Source organism: Penicillium hispanicum (assembly GCF_028827665.1).
Source record: "Penicillium hispanicum strain IBT 35686 chromosome Unknown utg000004l_segment0_segment0, whole genome shotgun sequence".
NCBI lineage: Eukaryota > Fungi > Ascomycota > Eurotiomycetes > Eurotiales > Aspergillaceae > Penicillium > Penicillium hispanicum.
In genome coordinates, this window is record NW_026623196.1 from 2,437,837 (window position 1) to 2,455,353 (window position 17,517).

General features: G+C 53.2%; 8 protein-coding genes across 8 annotated transcripts; 4 read left to right on the forward strand and 4 right to left on the reverse strand.

Moving 5' to 3' along the window:
• Positions 1 to 500: 500 nt before the first annotated feature.
• N7459_004677 (GroES family chaperonin) lies at positions 501 to 1,118 on the reverse strand (the record flags this gene model as incomplete). The annotated part of the gene is made up of 4 exons (XM_056943861.1): positions 501 to 525; positions 594 to 652; positions 735 to 959; positions 1,116 to 1,118. The coding sequence occupies 4 exons, from the start codon at positions 1,116 to 1,118 to the stop codon at positions 501 to 503; spliced, it is 312 nt and encodes a 103-aa protein (XP_056800744.1).
• Positions 1,119 to 1,571: 453 nt separating this feature from the next.
• fip1 (cleavage polyadenylation factor subunit FIP1) lies at positions 1,572 to 2,673 on the reverse strand (the record flags this gene model as incomplete). The annotated part of the gene is made up of 2 exons (XM_056943862.1): positions 1,572 to 2,456; positions 2,527 to 2,673. The coding sequence occupies 2 exons, from the start codon at positions 2,671 to 2,673 to the stop codon at positions 1,572 to 1,574; spliced, it is 1,032 nt and encodes a 343-aa protein (XP_056800745.1).
• A 558-nt stretch (positions 2,674 to 3,231) lies between these two features.
• Positions 3,232 to 5,839, forward strand: N7459_004679 (FAM50/XAP5 family protein; the record flags this gene model as incomplete). Its single annotated transcript, XM_056943863.1, has 7 exons — positions 3,232 to 3,467; positions 3,527 to 4,085; positions 4,152 to 4,339; positions 4,756 to 4,992; positions 5,061 to 5,182; positions 5,240 to 5,668; positions 5,721 to 5,839. The coding sequence occupies 7 exons, from the start codon at positions 3,232 to 3,234 to the stop codon at positions 5,837 to 5,839; spliced, it is 1,890 nt and encodes a 629-aa protein (XP_056800746.1).
• Positions 5,840 to 6,707: 868 nt separating this feature from the next.
• Positions 6,708 to 8,706, reverse strand: N7459_004680 (cytochrome P450 monooxygenase; the record flags this gene model as incomplete). The annotated part of the gene is made up of 5 exons (XM_056943864.1): positions 6,708 to 7,148; positions 7,212 to 7,910; positions 7,974 to 8,008; positions 8,072 to 8,495; positions 8,539 to 8,706. 5 exons carry the CDS (start codon positions 8,704 to 8,706, stop codon positions 6,708 to 6,710), a joined length of 1,767 nt encoding a protein of 588 aa, XP_056800747.1.
• Positions 8,707 to 8,797: 91 nt separating this feature from the next.
• Positions 8,798 to 10,001, forward strand: N7459_004681 (Zn(II)2Cys6 transcription factor domain-containing protein; the record flags this gene model as incomplete). Its single annotated transcript, XM_056943865.1, has 2 exons — positions 8,798 to 8,866; positions 8,928 to 10,001. 2 exons carry the CDS (start codon positions 8,798 to 8,800, stop codon positions 9,999 to 10,001), a joined length of 1,143 nt encoding a protein of 380 aa, XP_056800748.1.
• A 1,571-nt stretch (positions 10,002 to 11,572) lies between these two features.
• Positions 11,573 to 13,164, reverse strand: aclA (putative ATP citrate lyase subunit (Acl); the record flags this gene model as incomplete). The annotated part of the gene is made up of 3 exons (XM_056943866.1): positions 11,573 to 11,915; positions 11,976 to 12,649; positions 12,724 to 13,164. 3 exons carry the CDS (start codon positions 13,162 to 13,164, stop codon positions 11,573 to 11,575), a joined length of 1,458 nt encoding a protein of 485 aa, XP_056800749.1.
• A 1,013-nt stretch (positions 13,165 to 14,177) lies between these two features.
• Positions 14,178 to 16,279, forward strand: N7459_004683 (uncharacterized protein; the record flags this gene model as incomplete). Its single annotated transcript, XM_056943867.1, has 3 exons — positions 14,178 to 14,317; positions 14,395 to 14,701; positions 14,756 to 16,279. 3 exons carry the CDS (start codon positions 14,178 to 14,180, stop codon positions 16,277 to 16,279), a joined length of 1,971 nt encoding a protein of 656 aa, XP_056800750.1.
• A 458-nt stretch (positions 16,280 to 16,737) lies between these two features.
• N7459_004684 (Rpp14/Pop5 family protein) lies at positions 16,738 to 17,460 on the forward strand (the record flags this gene model as incomplete). Its single annotated transcript, XM_056943868.1, has 2 exons — positions 16,738 to 16,981; positions 17,042 to 17,460. 2 exons carry the CDS (start codon positions 16,738 to 16,740, stop codon positions 17,458 to 17,460), a joined length of 663 nt encoding a protein of 220 aa, XP_056800751.1.
• Positions 17,461 to 17,517: the final 57 nt, after the last annotated feature.

A 17,517-nucleotide genomic window follows, 5' to 3' on the forward strand; every position in this document is an offset into this window, starting at 1 on the left:
CTGAGCTACATCTACCCCAACCGGAAGAAGCTAAGCACGCAGCGAGGTTGTGTGGAAGCGATGCTGTAGACATTGAGAGGAGATGGTCTTTTAAATTATTCAACCGCCGAGGTCCGTCCTAAGTTCGGAGACTGGGACAAGTTGGAATTGGTTATAATGGTACAGTGGACAAAGACATGCAAGACCCAGGGCCAATCCAGCGCTTCAGAAACTCAGTATGCAAAGATGAACCAGGGAGAACACCCCCAGGATGCAATATCTAGTAGATATGCATTGGAGGACCCGGAAAATTGTTTAGATTTTTTTTTGTTTGCTTTTGTTGTTCTTGAGATCATTGAAAGTGGTCTAGCTCGCGGCTTCGCTTCGGTATAGTACACGCCGTACGCCACCCTCCGTCCACTCAGCGATTTGACCGCCGATGGAACGGTAAGAGACAATGAGGCAGCAAGGGCAGGGGGAGAGGGAAGGCGAGTCGAGAGACAACATCACTCGTCAATCCTTTACTCGTTGATCTTGGCCAGGATCCTGCATCGCGCGGTTAGTGGGAATCCACGGTCTGAGGCGATACCTGATGAAAATTGGGAGACACATACTCAGAGTCACGGAAAAGAGTGAACTCGTCCTCGCCGACCTTGATGGGGCTACCACCGAACTGTCAAGATGTTAGCGCCGCGTGAACCTCCAGCCGACAAAGCCAGCGAGCGACTTTGTAAAAAAGAGAAAGCGCAACATACCTGAGGGATCAGAACCTTGTCACCAGCAGTAACACCCATGGGAAGGCGCTTGCCATCCTTGTCCATGGCACCGGGGCCAACAGCGAGGACCTGAGCCTCGTTCTGCTCCTTAACGCTGCTCTCAGGGAGGAAGATGCCGGAGGCAGTCTTAGGCTCGGGCTTGATGCGCTGGACCAGGACGCGGTCCAGGAGGGGGGCGAGGTTCTTGATGTTGCGGAGGACAGACTATTGCGACAAAGATTAGCATGCAACTCGAGGTCAAAGATGGTGTCGGGTTGATCGGATCGTAGAGGCTAAACAGGCGGGGATGGGTGCAAGAAATCCCATTCCGATGGAGAGCTTGTCTAAGTGCAGGGTGCAAGGTTGCTATTGAGAACATACCATTGTGATGGAGATGTGCGTGGGATGAGGAAAGGAAGAAAGAAGCGTCTGGGGAAGAAGTTCTGGGCTTGGAGATCTGGAGTTTCGCGAGAAATTTCCAGAATGCCAAGACCCGTAGCTCCCGACAGCCGCGCTCGCTCTATGCAGAACCATGCGCTTCTACGGCCGACCAGACCACCATCTGCGCTTCAATTCTACATCCTCGAGACATTCGGAGACTTGGAAGATAGTTATTTCAACTTCGTCTTGTCTACAACGCCCTGTTCCCTATAGAATGCCGGTGATTGTTCCCAATCGCCGGCTCCGTTCTCCCGAGCGAGGGCCAAACCAACCGACCAAATGAAATCAAAGCTGGCAAAAGTCTCAAAAGTCTCATGTTTATTCCATTTTCATTAAACGCCGCGATATCCAATTCTTCGCCTGGAGGTTATCCAGGAGTTACAAACTCAAACAGAATTACCATCTCCTCCCGCGCCCCCGGCCTCCATAATTTCCGCGCTGGTCATAGCCTCCGTATCCCATTTGACCTTGACCTCCCTGGCCAAACCCTTGACCCTGTACTTGGCCACCGAAACCTGGTTGTCCTGCTGGCCCGCCGCCAGGTTGACCGCCTATCATACCCTGCGCTTGTTGCATGAAGGCCATCGGATCCATGGTGGAAGGGTCCATTCCCTGGGCCATCATGGCGGCCAGCATGCCCTGCATCATCTCGGGGTTCATATCTGGCATACCGGGCATACCCGGCATGGCTGGGGGGGCACTGACTGGCGCTGCGGGTCCTGGTGGTGCACCAGGCATTGGAGGCATACCCATACCCAGGAAGGATTGCATATCATCCATTTGTTTCTTCTGGTCATCAACCTCTTTCCGAACTTCCTGTTGTTTCAGGCAATAGCTGACCCATGTGAACTCATCGAATCCGTAGTTGAAGTAGTCCGAGATATCGGATCCTGGCCGCCGCCAGGGCTTGTCATCTGCAGGAAAATCGGTATCCATGTCGGTTGCCATGATCGACTTCCCCGTTGAGGGATGAATGGGGTTCCCATGGATATCGATAGTTGAGGTGTGGATGGCTGGATAGGCCGAGCCCGGCTTTTGCGGCGCAGTGGGTTTCGCGGTAGGGACGGTTGTAGGTACAGGAGTCGGGGCATCGAGGCGAGGGGTGGCGGAGGGCGTCGCAGACTTGGATACCATAGACGAGTCTGCAGAAGCAGGTCGCTGCGGCTCTTGTCGTAAGCTTGCATGGCGTGGATGGGAGCTTTGTAGATTAGCCAAACGTAGCACACGCGCGTGGACGATCCATTGCTTACACCTCTGGAGGCGGCGCATCTGCAGGCGCCTCTGTGATAATGTTGAAATCATCCTACTGGGAGTTAGAAAAATCGCTGCAGAAAAGCGATTGGGAGCGTACGTCGTCGTCCTCGACCTCGACCTCCTCGTCCTCCAAATCGGTGCCGTCCTGCGGTTCGCCTGGAGCTGCATCATGAGCGTTGGCCGGGGCCTGGTTGGTCGGCACCACGTCAGCGGGATCGTAAAAGTCGTCGTCTTCTTCCTCCATGGTTTCTGGCTTTCAATCCCATGGACTCCGTCGTAGAAGTTGAATAGGAACAGGTTCTTGAATCTCCGCAGGCGAGCGCGTGCGAGCCGAGTTTGGACTGTTTGCACTCAGCCCATCTTCGTTGCGCGACGTGATCGCTTTTGCTCCTACTCTTCCTGTTGAATCGTTGAATCTTCAATTGAATCAAGCACAGCTGTATCCAAGTATGTCCCCAATATGTTTGATGTTCTTCGGACGAATAATGCACAAGAGAGCAACTGGCTGCTCAGGTATTATGTTTGATACTCCAAGCAACATATGCCTGCCCACCACAATAATAGGTAACCCGTTGACATAGAAGCTTTAGAATGGATTTGATCTATATTCCTTCTATCTACTGCAGAGCTGCATCAACGTATAATCTACACTTCCTGGCTTTTTGGCATGATTTTGCTCCAGCACCCTTTGATATCACGTGACGTGTATCCAAAGACCTCAGGAAATCGGATGTTCAGCGCCTTCAGTTCGAGCAAAGACTTGACTTGATCCTCACCCGTACAATCCAGCCCCTCGCACAACATGGCTGAAGATGAGAGCCAATCATCCAATCCGCGGTCTTTTACAGGCCAGAGTGTCTCCGCGGAGGACATGCTTAAGTCACAAACAGTCGGTCTCGTGCATCTATCCGACTTTCGCAAGCGACGCGCAGAAGTGCTGGAGCAGAAGGAACGCGAGGCACATGACAAGTCGCTAGGGCGACTGGCACCCGGTAATTCAAGAAGCGCAACTCCTTCTACGGGCGACGTGACTGACGGGTAAGTACAAGGGCCGCATCTTCGTCATCGGAGCGTCTGAGCTGATCGCTGCGCACCAGGTCAACCACGCCACGAAGCGACGGCCCTCCAAAGAAGAAGAAAAAGAAGCCTCTCGCGAAGAGCAAGCTCTCCTTCGGCGACGATCATGATGATACTGGCGAAGAGTCCACAGCGACCCTGCGCGATTCGAGCGTATCGCGCTCGGGCTCAAAAACACCCGGTGATGAGGGTACTCCCTCGGCATCCGTTCGCATGAAGGCAAACCCCAACGCCCTTCCCCCTCCTAAGGCGATGACAAAAGCTGCTATCGAAGCCGAGGCTCAGGCTCGCGATATATTGCGCAAGGAATTCTTGGTCATGCAAGAGACGGTTAAGAACACGGAGATCTTGATTCCCTTCGTATTCTTCGACGGGACGAGCATACCCGCTGGGTCGGTCAAGATGAAAAAAGGGGATCCTGTTTGGCTATTCCTGGATCGATGCCGCAAGGTTGGTGCCGACTTGGGCGTGCGTGGTGCCAGTGGTGCCGCGAAGGCTCGCAAAGACACTCGTCGGGAATGGGCGCGAGTCAGTGTCGATGATCTTATGCTAGTCAAGGGCGATGTCATTGTCCCGCATGTAAGTCTTTACATTACCCAATGGTCATCTCTCTGTCCTTCCAAGCTCTCTGACTTTCGATTCTAGCATTACGAGTTCTATTATTTCATCGCCAACAAAGTACCGAGCTTCTCTCGAACTGGTGGCTTATTGTTTGACTACTCTGACAAGCCCCCTGCTAAGTCAAATGATGACCCGTCGAATTGGCCAAGTGATGATAAAATAGAAGGCGCAGACAATGACTCTGCAGACACCAAGGTGGTCGATCGCCGTTGGTATGAAAAGAACAAGCATATATATCCGGCCAGTCTTTGGAATGAGTACGAACCGGGGCAGGAATTCCAAGAAAAGATGACTTCCACGCGGCGTGATGCAGAGGGGAATACATTTTTCTTTTAGCGGTTGTTTTATTGGGACTTGATACGATATATCCAGGCGCTGTGGCCAAAAAATAGACCGAATGCTGAATTCAATGCTTTTGGGCTTGCCGTGGTCGAGGCAAGTCCTCGACTGCCCGTGATCTCCGACTCCGACTCTCTTTTCATTCTGCCAACTCCTCAACTACACCATGGATTTCCACCTTAGATGCAATTCTCTGAAATGCCGGGCGCAGCTGAAGGAGAGAGCAGTGGTCACAACCTGCTCGTGAGTAAAATCCGGTTGGCTCCGTACCCGACACTAATCGGAATAGTCATATCTTCTGCCTTGGATGCGCCGATGGTCTCGGACTTTCACATCCCTCTACCGACGATCGACGTTGTCCTGCCTGTCAAACAGTCCTTTCCAACCCCGATGACGCGGTTTCGACGGTCTTGAATCCCACCGAAGACTACAAGACGAGCGTGCTGAGCGGTTTGGATCCGAATACCATTATGGAATGCGCTGGTCGTGCCTTGGGCTTCTGGGCGTATCAAAGCACGCAGGAAATGTGAATATATCCTTTGTCGTACTGCAACCATGTTAAGGGCATATTTTCAAACTGACATGCTCATCCAGATTCTATCAAGAATTTTTAGGCAAGAGTTTGACTGAAAAGTATACGAGCTTGCGCCTACATATGGACAAGGTTATCCACAATTCAAACACGGAAATCTCAACTCTTCATGGCAGAGTTTCCGGTTCGTCCCATTGAAAAAACTTGGTTCTGAGGATGCGCCTGACTTTTCATATTCCAGACATGCAAGCAATCCAAGAACAGCTGGAGAAGAAAAATCAGGAGCTAGTCGATCTCTACCGGGAGAAATCGAAGAAACTGACCCAAATGACCAATCTCTACCATCTGCTCAAAGCACGCGCTATGCGATCGCAGATGCAGACTGCTGCCTCTGACACGGTTTCCCAGGCCTTAAACACAATACACACAATATCCTCGCGCAGCGATCCTACCGTCTCCATCACTCAGTCAGGCCCGTCGCGTTTGTCCACCATTCAAACACAACGACCCCCACGGACTCCTTCATTCCCAATCAGTCCGGATGGCATCGAGCAACTCCATCGGTATCAGCGCAGTGGTACGGGGAGCTCGAGAAGAGTGGGAAAGAGGACTGCTGATACAGCCGACATGCCCCCTCCACAAGGCCGAGGAGTCTTGAACGCGCAGATATGTATGTGCTGCAGAATATCCTCTGATGCTCAACACTGACATGCCTCATCTAGCCAAATCCATCTCTGCAAATCCTCAACATCGTACCCGGCTACCCCAAGCGGCTCGACCTCCGACCTCACTAGCTCATCTTCCTTCAGATGATGAGATACTTGCTCGATTTGGAACTTAGCTCATGGCCGTTACTATCCTTCCCTGTGGCTATATAGCTTACTTGGAGTTCAGCCTCCCATAAACTATCATTTGGCAATAAATGAGTCAATATTATAATTAGAGGCGACAGTTGTACTTTCAGAAGAGAATACCCGGTATTCCTTTTTTTTTCTAGGCGAATATTACTCCAAGTGATAAGTACAGTTGTGCCCGGTTTATACGAAAATCACCCTACACGAAAGCAGGGTAATAAAGGCGATGTTCTAAGATGACAGCTCAAGTCAGACAATAATGCTCATAAGTACTACCAGGCGGAAGCTGACCGGACATCGATGTGACTAGATTTTGGGAAGATCAACCTCTCCCTCCATGACCCTTACTCCCAAGCCTTACTACTGGCCGACTGATGCGAGCCATGGGAAGCAGTCCGCCCAGTGCAACGCTTTTGAGACTTCTGTTTCTGTTGTATTTGACCTCAACCCAAGACGCCACCGACTCCGAGAAGGGAGCCATACCCAAAATCCCACTCACCGAAATCACAACGGCTCTTTAGTCTGAGCGTCCACCACAACGCTCGCCCCGATATTCCTGGCCTGGCTACCCGGGCAATGGCCACAGCGCATGCACGTCCCAATGACCTGTCTTTCAACCCCCCGAAGCCCATCAATCTAGGTACAAACAGGAAGTTATAGAAGATGCAGGAAGAATACCCCCCCCCCCCCCCCCCAATAAGACTCTTTCCCTGAGTTGGGCTATGTGGGTATCTGCACAAGCATTTTCAACGACCTCTTCTGCAATTAATAACCAGTCTCAACGCAACGTCCACCTCAGCTTCACAGAATCAGGATCTCGCATCTGCAACGTAAGTCCACTTGTGCTCTGCTCCATCAACCTAAGAGTTTTCCTCCGGGCCTCTTGCACACTGTCCCCTGGACAGGGGAGACTTGCACGGCGGCATGTTGCAGAAGAGCGACGAGCACGGCCATGATTTCCAACTGCGAGAAGCGCTTCCCAGGACACGAGCGAGGGCCCATGGCCCAGGCGAGCAAATTATCGATCTTTCCACGGTCGAGTATCTCGTGGTTCGATTCCGGGGGAACCGGTGAAGAGCTTGTATCTTGGCAGATCCATCGACTGGGGTTCCAGGAGGAGGCGTCCGCGCCCCAGTACTCTTGAGACGTGTGCCAGGCTGCTGGCACAATATTGATTCGGATATTCGGTGGTATCACCAGCTCCGAGCCATCCGGGCGGGTGACCTTTTGGGGCTGGTGGGGAGAGGTCTGTCGGGGGACCATCACGACGGGCCCGTAAAGCCGGAGAGTCTCATACTATCAAAGGTTTCATCAATTAGCATCGGACTAGAGATCCGCGGCACTCTGGGCTCGATGTACCACGATTGCTCGGAGCCGCCTCAGCCGAGGGAACGTCTCCTGACTACTCGGTATACGGTCCACTGCACGGCCACCAATAACTTCATCGATCTCTTCCATCGCCCAACTCTGCCAGTTAGGAAAGACGGCAAGCAGGTGGATGATATAGATTAGCGTGTTTGCGGTTGTCTCATGGCCTGCGAACATGAAAAGGAACATGTTGCCCTGGAGTTCTTCATCACTCAGCATGTTCTCGTCTTGGTACCTGATCATTGAGGAAAGCAGGTCCTTGTGCCCCGGAGGCTGATCTCGACGGTAAGTGATCAGTTTCATAAGGAAGGATTGAAATCCGACTCGCGCCGCGGTAAATGCGTTCGGTCCTTTCCGGCCAAATGGGAGACTAAATCGAAGGGCTGGGGATCGAGAAATGATCCGCAACAACGTTGTCAGGTCAATTTTAGCCGCGTCCAAGTCAAAGCTGCGCTTCTCGATTGCGTCGGTCTCGTCGTTGTCGCCAATGCCCATGCATGCGTTAAGCAGGACGGCAAAGCTGATTCGGATCATCTCGGAGCGGGTCTGGGAGACGACATCGCGAGAAAGAAACTGCTCTAAAGTTCGAGACGCCTCGTGATATGACTGCGTCCAAACGGTCTCGTTGACCTTGTCCGAAAATGCAGCGGCGGTGCATCGGCGGTGGTGATTCCAGTCGGCGCCTTCTACCTAGAACGGAGAAACATGGTCAAACGATATGCACACATACGCGGCAAGAAAGAATTCTCATACGGAGGCCAGACTCTTCCCAAACAGATTCAATTTTTCTGGGAAACTTGTTAGCATCGCATCAGGGGCTTGTGTCGGGGGTTGGTTCTCTCATTGCGTACGCAGCATCTCGATGGGTTTTGGGAAGTCATGTCGTCGCGAAAGTATTTGCGTGGCAATGTCCACATTCGCAACGAACACCTCGCAGCGTGTTGGAGTCACAAAGGCAAAGACCTCTCCGAAATCCTGGTAGATGGCATGTTGTTCGAGGAAGATCCAATTAGGCCGGATCATGCGCAGGACAGGCAGATATTTCCAGAGAGAGTGAAGCGGATAGCGCTGCAGTAGTAAACGTGCCAATTGCCACAAAATCCCATCCTTGGGGATGGGGCAGATAATCAGTCTGACATGCAGTTGTCGAGCCGTGGTCCAATTGCGATAGAGAGGGCATATCAGGGATACGACGCCCCAGACAAGGACCGCGAGGGCGAGTAGGATGATCGACATGGCCAAGCTCGCAGCCCAGTGATATCCCGCACAGAACAGCTGCTTGATTTGCAGATGCAGATGAAAGAGCCCTTATACATACCCGAGTGGATCTTCTTTCTGGCCTCTTTCTGGCCTCTTTCTGGTCCTCGATCTTAGCGTAATCCTGGCGTGGCGCCTCATACGCGGCCACACTTCGTATTCGTAACTTTTGCCGGATCCGGGTACGGCCGAGCGATCTCTCGGAAGCGAAGTCGAAGTATACCCACATCCGACCGACAGCGCAGCGTATCTCAGAGTCGTGGCGATCAACCAAATGCGCCGTTTTTTTTAACGCGGAAGGGGCGAAATCAGCGGAGGGCATGACGACCCGTCGCTCACATCAGAAGTCCCGCCACGGGTGCAGCACCTGTAAACGGAGGCGAGTCAAGGTATGAGATCATCTGTTCGCATCACTCCAAGCGAGCCTTCTCGTGCTAACAACCTCCGCAGTGCGATGAGCAAAGGCCAATCTGCAAAAATTGCAGTCTGCGCCAGGAGCAATGTGCCTACAGTGACCCAGTCCCCTTTGTGTTCACAGGAAAATCAGAGAGGCGCTCTCGCAGAGACCCCAACAGCGCAACGTCGCCAGCGGAAGCACGCAGCTCCAGTCGCTCAACAGTTTCTTCGCCGTCATTGAGCTTGGATCAGCTGGAGCTTCAACTTCAATGGATCAAGCATACTCACAAGCTCTTTGCGCGGAGCGAAGAGACTCGGAAAGTGTGGGAAATCCTCGTCCTGGAGGAAGCCTTGCGCAACCCATTCCTGATGCACGGGGTCTTAGCAATATCGGCCCTGCATGTCTCTCATCTATGCCGGGATGGCCGGCAGGCTGACTGGATCGATGTTGCGATAGCACACAAAAGCACCGCACTGTCCTTATTTTCGGACCGGCTCCACTGCATCGATGAGTCCAATGCCAAAGCGATGATGAGCTTTGCCAGCATCGCTGTGGTGTTCAGTTTCGCAAGCGTACTCAATTCTCACAGCCCCAGTGATGGTCCGAGCCTGGGAGCCTTAACCGAAGTCTTTATTTTATCCCGTGGTGTGCAGGCCGTTGTCAACGAAGCAGCCGAGTTTCTCCAACAAAGCAACTTTGCCCCCCTCTTCGATATATCCTCTCCGGTCGGGGCGGTTCCGGACGATGTCCTTGTGGAATTTGATCGCCTCCAAGAATTGAACAACCAGTTCACTCTGACTTCAGCGGGTCACAAGCAGGAATCATATTGCCGAGCTATTACCTGCCTGCGCGAACTGGCTGCATTCACCTATGCTGAGCCCACCTCGTTGACATGCGTTGCCGGGTGGGCCATCCGCGCTTCGACGGATTTTCTGGACGATTTACGGGAATGCAAACCGCTTGCACTGGTGTTGCTGGCTCACTACTGCGTGTTTCTCTGTATGGCCAAAGACAATTGGTGTGTTGGATCTTGGGGCCGCACTGTATTTGATGAAATTGTGCAATTGTTGGATCCAAGTTGGCAACACCATATCCAGTGGGCCACGAACAAAATTGCGGAGCAATAGTCTCCAGTTGCTTATCAATCAATCAAATACCCTGAATGGTTATCAGCAATTATATCTCTTGGGCACTTTGTGGCCTCCCAATTCACCTTTTATGTAACCAAGATGACAATTTGTGGAATCTCCAAATTCAAAGACAAGAAACTCCGAATATCGGTATCAAAGGAGAAATGTAAAGGAGGTATTACTTCAAAACTCTGTATAATAATTGAACACAGATAGAATACAACTGATCGAAGACTTGCCTTTATATCTCCTTGCCCCGTAATGCCCGCACCTTGGAGCTTGTTAGCTGGGAGCCTGGATACAGTCTACTTGCAAGTATATAATTCCATATCCTGCAATTTTCTTTGGCATATACTCTGCGCAACGTAGGCCAGCGGCCGGTGAATGATTCCCACGAAGCCTTAGTAAAACCTGCGAGTAGTAATTCTTCGCGTCCAATTCCTAGCTCGTTTAACAAGGTCTTGTATCCTTCAATACACAACAAGATTGGATCGGAAGCCCGGTTTTTATCCCACGTAGAGATCTCTGTTTTCAACTTTGACTTGCCGGAGTTCGATATCCTCGATTTCTGGAAATAAATTACCATTGAGAAAGATTTGTATCATCCTATATTGGCTACTAAGGATAGGCGCTCATATGATACTGATGCATACAATTCTCCATACATCCATTCCGACAGCTCAAGTATGAGTACCTACGAACGTACCAGTAACGACCTTTTTTTTCACTAGATAGGAGAACGTTGAAGTAAGTCTATAGAGCTGATAACTATTATTATTTGATTAAACTACTCACTATAACGCGATTGTCCTCTCCCACCAAACCCCATGCGGTAAGCCCACTCCCGTTCGTCCGAGGGCCACACTTCGGGGCAGCGGAAGTGCATCCCCTGCCACCTTCGGTAAATGATGCCAACCACGCCCCCTCCAGCGACCGCACGGTCCCGATCTTATCTCCCTGACACCGTTCCTGAAGATCCAGATCGTCGGGATTGAAGCTCTCCCTGTCAATCCGGGGTGCAGGCCCCATCTTGCGAAGCTCCGGTGGAGCCGAGCTGATATAGATCGGTAATTTTGATCACGTGAGAGTATTTTATACAGTCACTCATTCCATTTGGGGAAGGGCATACGACTACCTCGCGCAATCGGTCTTGAGACAGTCATTAGTCACTATCCTTCGACGTTGTGGCCCAAAGAAATCTTCTAACATATAATACTGGCATGTTCGACATGGACAATCAGCCAGGAAAAGAGTAACATCGTATCATCACTGATGTATTATCCGAAGGGACATCACGATCTACATCCCCCGGTAGGTGAACATAAAGGAAATCTAATCATGTACGTCGGCACCAAGCATCCGGTCTTTTCGTCCGGGCGGTTAAGAAACGCCATACCCTCGACCAGCAAAACAGGACGGACGCCGGGAGAGTGTTACCATGGCTCGCCCTCCCAGGATATCCCGCAAATCATATCATGCCATGCATTATACCACAAACCCATGCAGCGGAGAGAGACGCTGCAGAAGCAAACATTGAGGTTTCAAAACAAATTTCAACAGGGAGTCATTTACGCGCCATATTCCTTGATGTCGGTCTTCTTGCCCAGCAGGGCCAAGGGGACGATACCAGAAACGTGCATCTCGGGGCCGTAAACGTGCATGTCCAAGCCGAGCTCGACACCGACGGACTTGATATTCTTCAAACCCTCTTGGTAGTTGGGACCAGCACGGCGGACCCAGATTTGGACCTTGTGCTCGTTGAGAATGGGAGCAAACTCGCGAATGGCGCTGATGAGACCCTTGAAAGTGGAGGCGACGTTGGTGAAGTTGGCAATACCACCACCAATGAAGAGGACCTTGCCGTCGGGATGGGTGGGGGCTCGCAGCATCAGATCCAGCACAGTCTTAGCACTATAAGACCAGAAGGTTAGAGCATGTCCAAGAAATCACTCTAGACTCAGAAAAACCTACTATAGGAAACTTTGGCTGGCGCTAGGGGCACCTGAGTATTCTCCGTAGTTGGCCAGTTCAGAGACGAAGCCTGCGGAGGCAATGGCGTCGGCGTATACAACGGAAGCACCACCACCGGCGACGAGGGTCCAGACTCGACCATTGGGGTTGAGAACGGTAAGCTTGAGCGAGGCACCGGTCTTGGCATCCATATCGGAGATGAATTTCTCCTCCTTGCTCAGCTCACGGCCGAAGGGGGCCGGGAAGTCCATCGGCGGACCAGCATCAACGTTGACCTTGTCGTCGACGGAGGCCAGAGCAGGCAGGCCCAGAGCGGCGGGGCTGCGAGCCACAGCCCACTTAGTCCCGCACTCGAACTCAGCAGTCTGGTCGAGCTTGGCCGCGAGGTCAAGGAAGTGGACTTCAGCGGAGGTGGCATCGGCGTTGGGGATGACCACCAGGGGGTTAATCTCGAGGTAGGTGAACTGGCAGTCGACGTAGACGGCGTATAGACGGGAGATGAAGTCCACGAGGACATTGTGAACGCCGGTGGGCACCTTGTTCAGCAGGGTGGCGGCAATCTGCTCATTGGAGGGATAGTTCTTGAGGTTGACGGGGATGAGCAGCTTCTCAGCCTTAGCATCGACATCACCGACGTCAACACCACCCTCGTGGGTGAAGAGGATCCAGTCACCCTAAAAGCTGGATCAGCGCCCGATTGCATTGCGGCATATCTGCAGGTTAACTATCAAGGGATCATAAAACTCACCTCACGGACGGAGTTGATGCAAATGTAATATTCCGTGGACGATGGGTGCGGAACGAAAGGCTCGACCAGGAAATTGCGAAGGGTACCCTCGACAGTCTCAACCAGGACGGGCTTGGTAGCGCGGGCCTCAACCCACTCGCGGGCCTCCGCCCAGGTCTTGTTCAATGCCAGCAGACCGCTCTTGCCTCGACGCTTGATCAATTGATCGGGTTTGGCGACAAACTTGGCACCGGGGGCGAGCAGCCACGGGTAAGTGACCTCAGCCTGGTCGAGGACATCCTTGACGGTCTTGTCTTCGGGGAAGTAGAGGGAGGCGAGGCGCGCCGGCGGGTTGTGTGTGGAGGAAGGAGGCAGAGGGGTAGGCTTGATGACGGGAGCGCGAGTGAGGTGGTAGTTGAGGATGGCCTTGCCGTCGGCCTCGAGAATAGACTTGGCGGACATGATTGATGATTGAGGAGCGATGGAGGATGGGAGGAGGAGAAACAAGCGGACGAGGGAGTTTTGAGAATGTCGGAGACCCGGCAGAGGAAGACTGGAGAATACAGCGTAGGGGCAGAAAAAAAGTTGTGCTGGAGATTACAGCGTACAATTGAGGGGCAGATCCACTGGTTGGGACGTGAGCTGGACAGCTGCGTGCGGCTGTGGGGAAGGCCCTTGTGTTGGGAAGGTTACAGGTACATGTACAGGTACATACTTGGGCGGTACTCGGTACTGCTTCGTACATCCTAGTATAGACTGCTCACCGCGGTTGCCCCCGATACCGCTACTTCCACTATTATTTTTTTTGTTGGGTTTGGTTATGCCGGAATCCGATCTACACGGTAGCTCCCAGACCTTTTTATTTTTCTCGCCGGGGACCGACGAATACCCACCGAGGGGGAAAATAAAAATAGAGAAGCGTGAGACCGAGATGATACAGAGAAAAGAGTATTCATTGTAAATATAGACAATAACAAAAGCACTACTCAATTAGTGATTGCGTAGATGGCGTCGTCTATATACCCAACTAACTACATACATCATATCCAGTATGAGGTTGCTCTCCCCAGCATCCCTTGATAGAGCCATACCGACAAAAGCAACGCAAGCTCCCGCGTCACCGTATTACCGGGCGATCGTAACCCCCAAAGCGGAGTCTGGCTGAGGCGTACCCGGTACTTTGGGGCCCGCCTAGCCGTTTCGATCGGAGTGTTGAGCTTGGGAGGAAGTGTACACCGTACCTGCCAGTACTCGGCCCCGCGGATTTTTCCCTCTCCCCCTCCCTTTTGATCCTCCTCTTTCCCTCACTTCCTTTCTTCATTTGTGTAGCGGGTGTTCATAACGCATAGGTGTGTGCCTCCCTTTTCAATTCTCAACTCCGCACTCCTCGCCCTCGACTCGATTGTGTGTGTGCGTGTGCGTGAGATTGTCTCGAGATCACATTCTGATCGCAATTGCTCTATCTCAGATTCATCATGACCTCTGCTTCGCTGTCCACCGCCGGCAACGGCGTGCAGTCTGCCAATGACAACATCACCCGTTTCAACCCTCCCAGCCGTGTGCTCTCTCCCGCCGCTCACGCTCTCTTCCACAACAAGACCCGATGCTTCGTATAGTAAGTGGACCGCACCCTCCGCGGGAGCCATCCCACAACCGAAACAAAAAGATTGGCGAGGCTGACCTCAATGGTAGTGGCATGCAACCCCGAGCCGTGCAGGGCATGCTCGACTTCGACTTCATCTGCAAGCGCACCACCCCCTCCGTGGCCGGTATCATTTACACCTTTGGCGGTCAATTCGTCAGCAAGATGTACTGGGGTACTAGCGAGACGCTCCTCCCCGTCTACCAGGATGTTGAGAAGGCCATGGCCAAGCACCCGGATGTCGACACCGTTGTCAACTTTGCCTCGTCCCGCTCTGTCTATAGCTCCACCATGGAGCTGATGGAGTGCCCCCAGATTCGCTCCATCGCCATCATCGCGGAGGGTGTCCCTGAGCGTGTAAGTGACGGCTTGGCAACTACCGAGGTCAATTGTGCTGACGACTGCTTCTAGCGTGCTCGTGAGATCATGGTCACTGCCAAGGAGAAGGGCATCACCATCATTGGCCCCGCCACTGTCGGTGGTATCAAGCCCGGTAGCTACAAGATTGGTAACACTGGCGGTATGATGGACAACATTGTCGCCTCCAAGCTCTACCGAAAGGGCTCTGTCGGCTACGTTTCCAAGTCCGGTGGTATGTCCAACGAACTGAACAACATTATTTCTCAGAACACCGACGGTGTGTACGAGGGTGTTGCCATCGGTGGTGACCGCTACCCTGGTACCACCTTCATCGACCACCTGCTTCGCTACCAGGCCGAGCCCGAGTGCAAGATCCTCGTGCTGCTTGGTGAGGTCGGTGGTGTCGAGGAGTACCGTGTGATCGAGGCCGTCAAGAACGGCACCATCACCAAGCCCATTGTCGCTTGGGCCATCGGTACCTGCGCCAGCATGTTCAAGACCGAGGTTCAGTTTGGTCACGCCGGTGCCTCCGCCAACTCCCAGCTGGAGACTGCCGTCTACAAGAACAAGGCCATGCGCGAGGCCGGCATTTACGTCCCCGAGACCTTCGAGGACCTGCCTCAGGTTCTGAAGGAGGTCTACGAGGCCGAGGTCAAGAAGGGCACCATCACGCCCGCCCCGGAACCTGTTGTCCCCAAGATTCCCATCGACTACTCGTGGGCACAGGAGCTGGGTCTCGTTCGTAAGCCTGCTGCCTTCATCTCCACCATCTCCGACGACCGTGGCCAGGAGCTGCTGTACGCCGGTATGCCCATCTCCGACGTCTTCAAGGAAGACATCGGTATTGGCGGTGTCATGTCACTGCTCTGGTTCCGCCGCCGCCTGCCCCGCTTCGCCAGCAAGTTCCTCGAGATGGTTCTCATGCTCACCGCCGACCACGGTCCCGCCGTGTCCGGTGCTATGAACACCATCATCACTACTCGTGCCGGCAAGGATCTGATCAGTGCTCTCGTCTCTGGTCTGCTTACCATTGGTTCGCGTTTCGGTGGTGCGCTGGACGGTGCCGCCGAGGAGTTCACCAAGGCCTTCGACAAGGGGCTGAGCCCCCGTGACTTCGTCGACACTATGCGCAAGGAGAACAAGCTGATTCCTGGTATCGGCCACAAGGTCAAGTCTCGTAACAACCCTGATCTGCGTGTCGAGCTTGTGAAGGAGTTCGCCAAGAAGCACTTCCCCAGCACCAAGCTGCTGGATTATGCCATTGCCGTTGAAACCGTCACCACCTCCAAGAAGGACAACCTGATCTTGAACGTGGACGGCTGCGTGGCTGTCTGCTTCGTTGACCTCCTCCGCCACTGCGGTGCCTTCACCCCCGATGAGGTCGAGGACTACATGCGCATGGGTGTCCTCAACGGTCTGTTTGTTCTGGGTCGTAGCATCGGTCTGATTGCCCACTACCTCGACCAGAAGCGCCTGCGTACCGGACTCTACCGCCACCCGTGGGACGACATTACCTACCTGCTGCCCACCCTCCAGAAGGGCGGTGCCGAGGGCCGTGTCGAGGTCAACCTGTGATTTTTTTCGTGATAATTTGCAGCGCCGTCCGCTGGTGGCATACAGTCCGTCTTCTCCTGATCGGAGGACGGTGGAGTTTGGATGGTTGATCCCTTGTTTTTGGTTTCTCTCAGCAGTTTTGTGTGTGTATCATGTGCTGCGCAGGCGATGCTGCTAGCCGGATGGCTCGCCCGGGATGGAAAACGGTGCAATGCCCGACTACGGATCTGATTTTAATTTGTTTAGATGACTAGAACTCACTGGGGTCATAATGAACGTACCCTTTGGCATGATGAATATAAGCATGGAATATCCCAGGTCAACCCATGTTCGTCTGTAGATGCCCAGTGGTGGATGTCCAGTTGTCTGCGTTTCCACAGCGGATGCAGATCGGCTGCTGCTTATCGCTTATCAGCTGCAACCTCTTTTTCGCTTTCCAGCCCTTCCAATCTTGCCAATTCAATCACAACCTTTACACCATGGTCCGTCTCAAGAACCGCTATCTCCTCTTGGACATCCTCTACCCAGATCCATCAACATGGCCAACTCCTACATCCAAAACCCCACCATCTGCCCATTCCGTCCAACTAGCCATCCACTCCCCAACATCCGATGCCCTCACACCCGGTCTCCTCGCCAAAATGATCCGCGAAGAAGTCGCAGAGCTCTACGGCGACTGGGGCGTGGGTAAGCTCGGGGGCGCAACAGCAGGCGGGGTCAATGGTTCGTCCTCCCAATCCCACGCCTCCGCAACACAACATCTCCGCTGACGACCTCCTCCAGTCAAATACCTCTCCCCGGCGACATCAACCGCAATCATCCGCTGTCCCCGCGCATCATTCCGCCTCGTCTGGTCCGCTCTTACGTACATGTCCCACGTCCCCACGACAGGCGGCGACCCGAGCCAAAAACGGCCTAATGGCGGCCGGGAGCGGCCGTGCGTCTTCCGGGTGCTGAGGGTGTCGGGGACGATGCGCAAGGCCGAGGAGGAAGCTATCCGCCGCGCGAGGAGGGAGATTGTGCGTGTGCGCGGGGTGGAAGAGAAGGGTGTTTTGGGGGATTTGATTCGAGACGTGGAGGAGGGCGCTGCGGGCCCAGGGAAGGGCGAGCGGGTTTCGCGTGTCCAGCCGGTTATGGAATCTGTCATGGATGTGAGTGAGGATGAGGGGATGTTGGATGATGATGACGAGGACGACGATTAGACTTGAAACCGTGCAGTAGATGTATACTGGTACGGGTTTCGCTGTGGAATTATGATA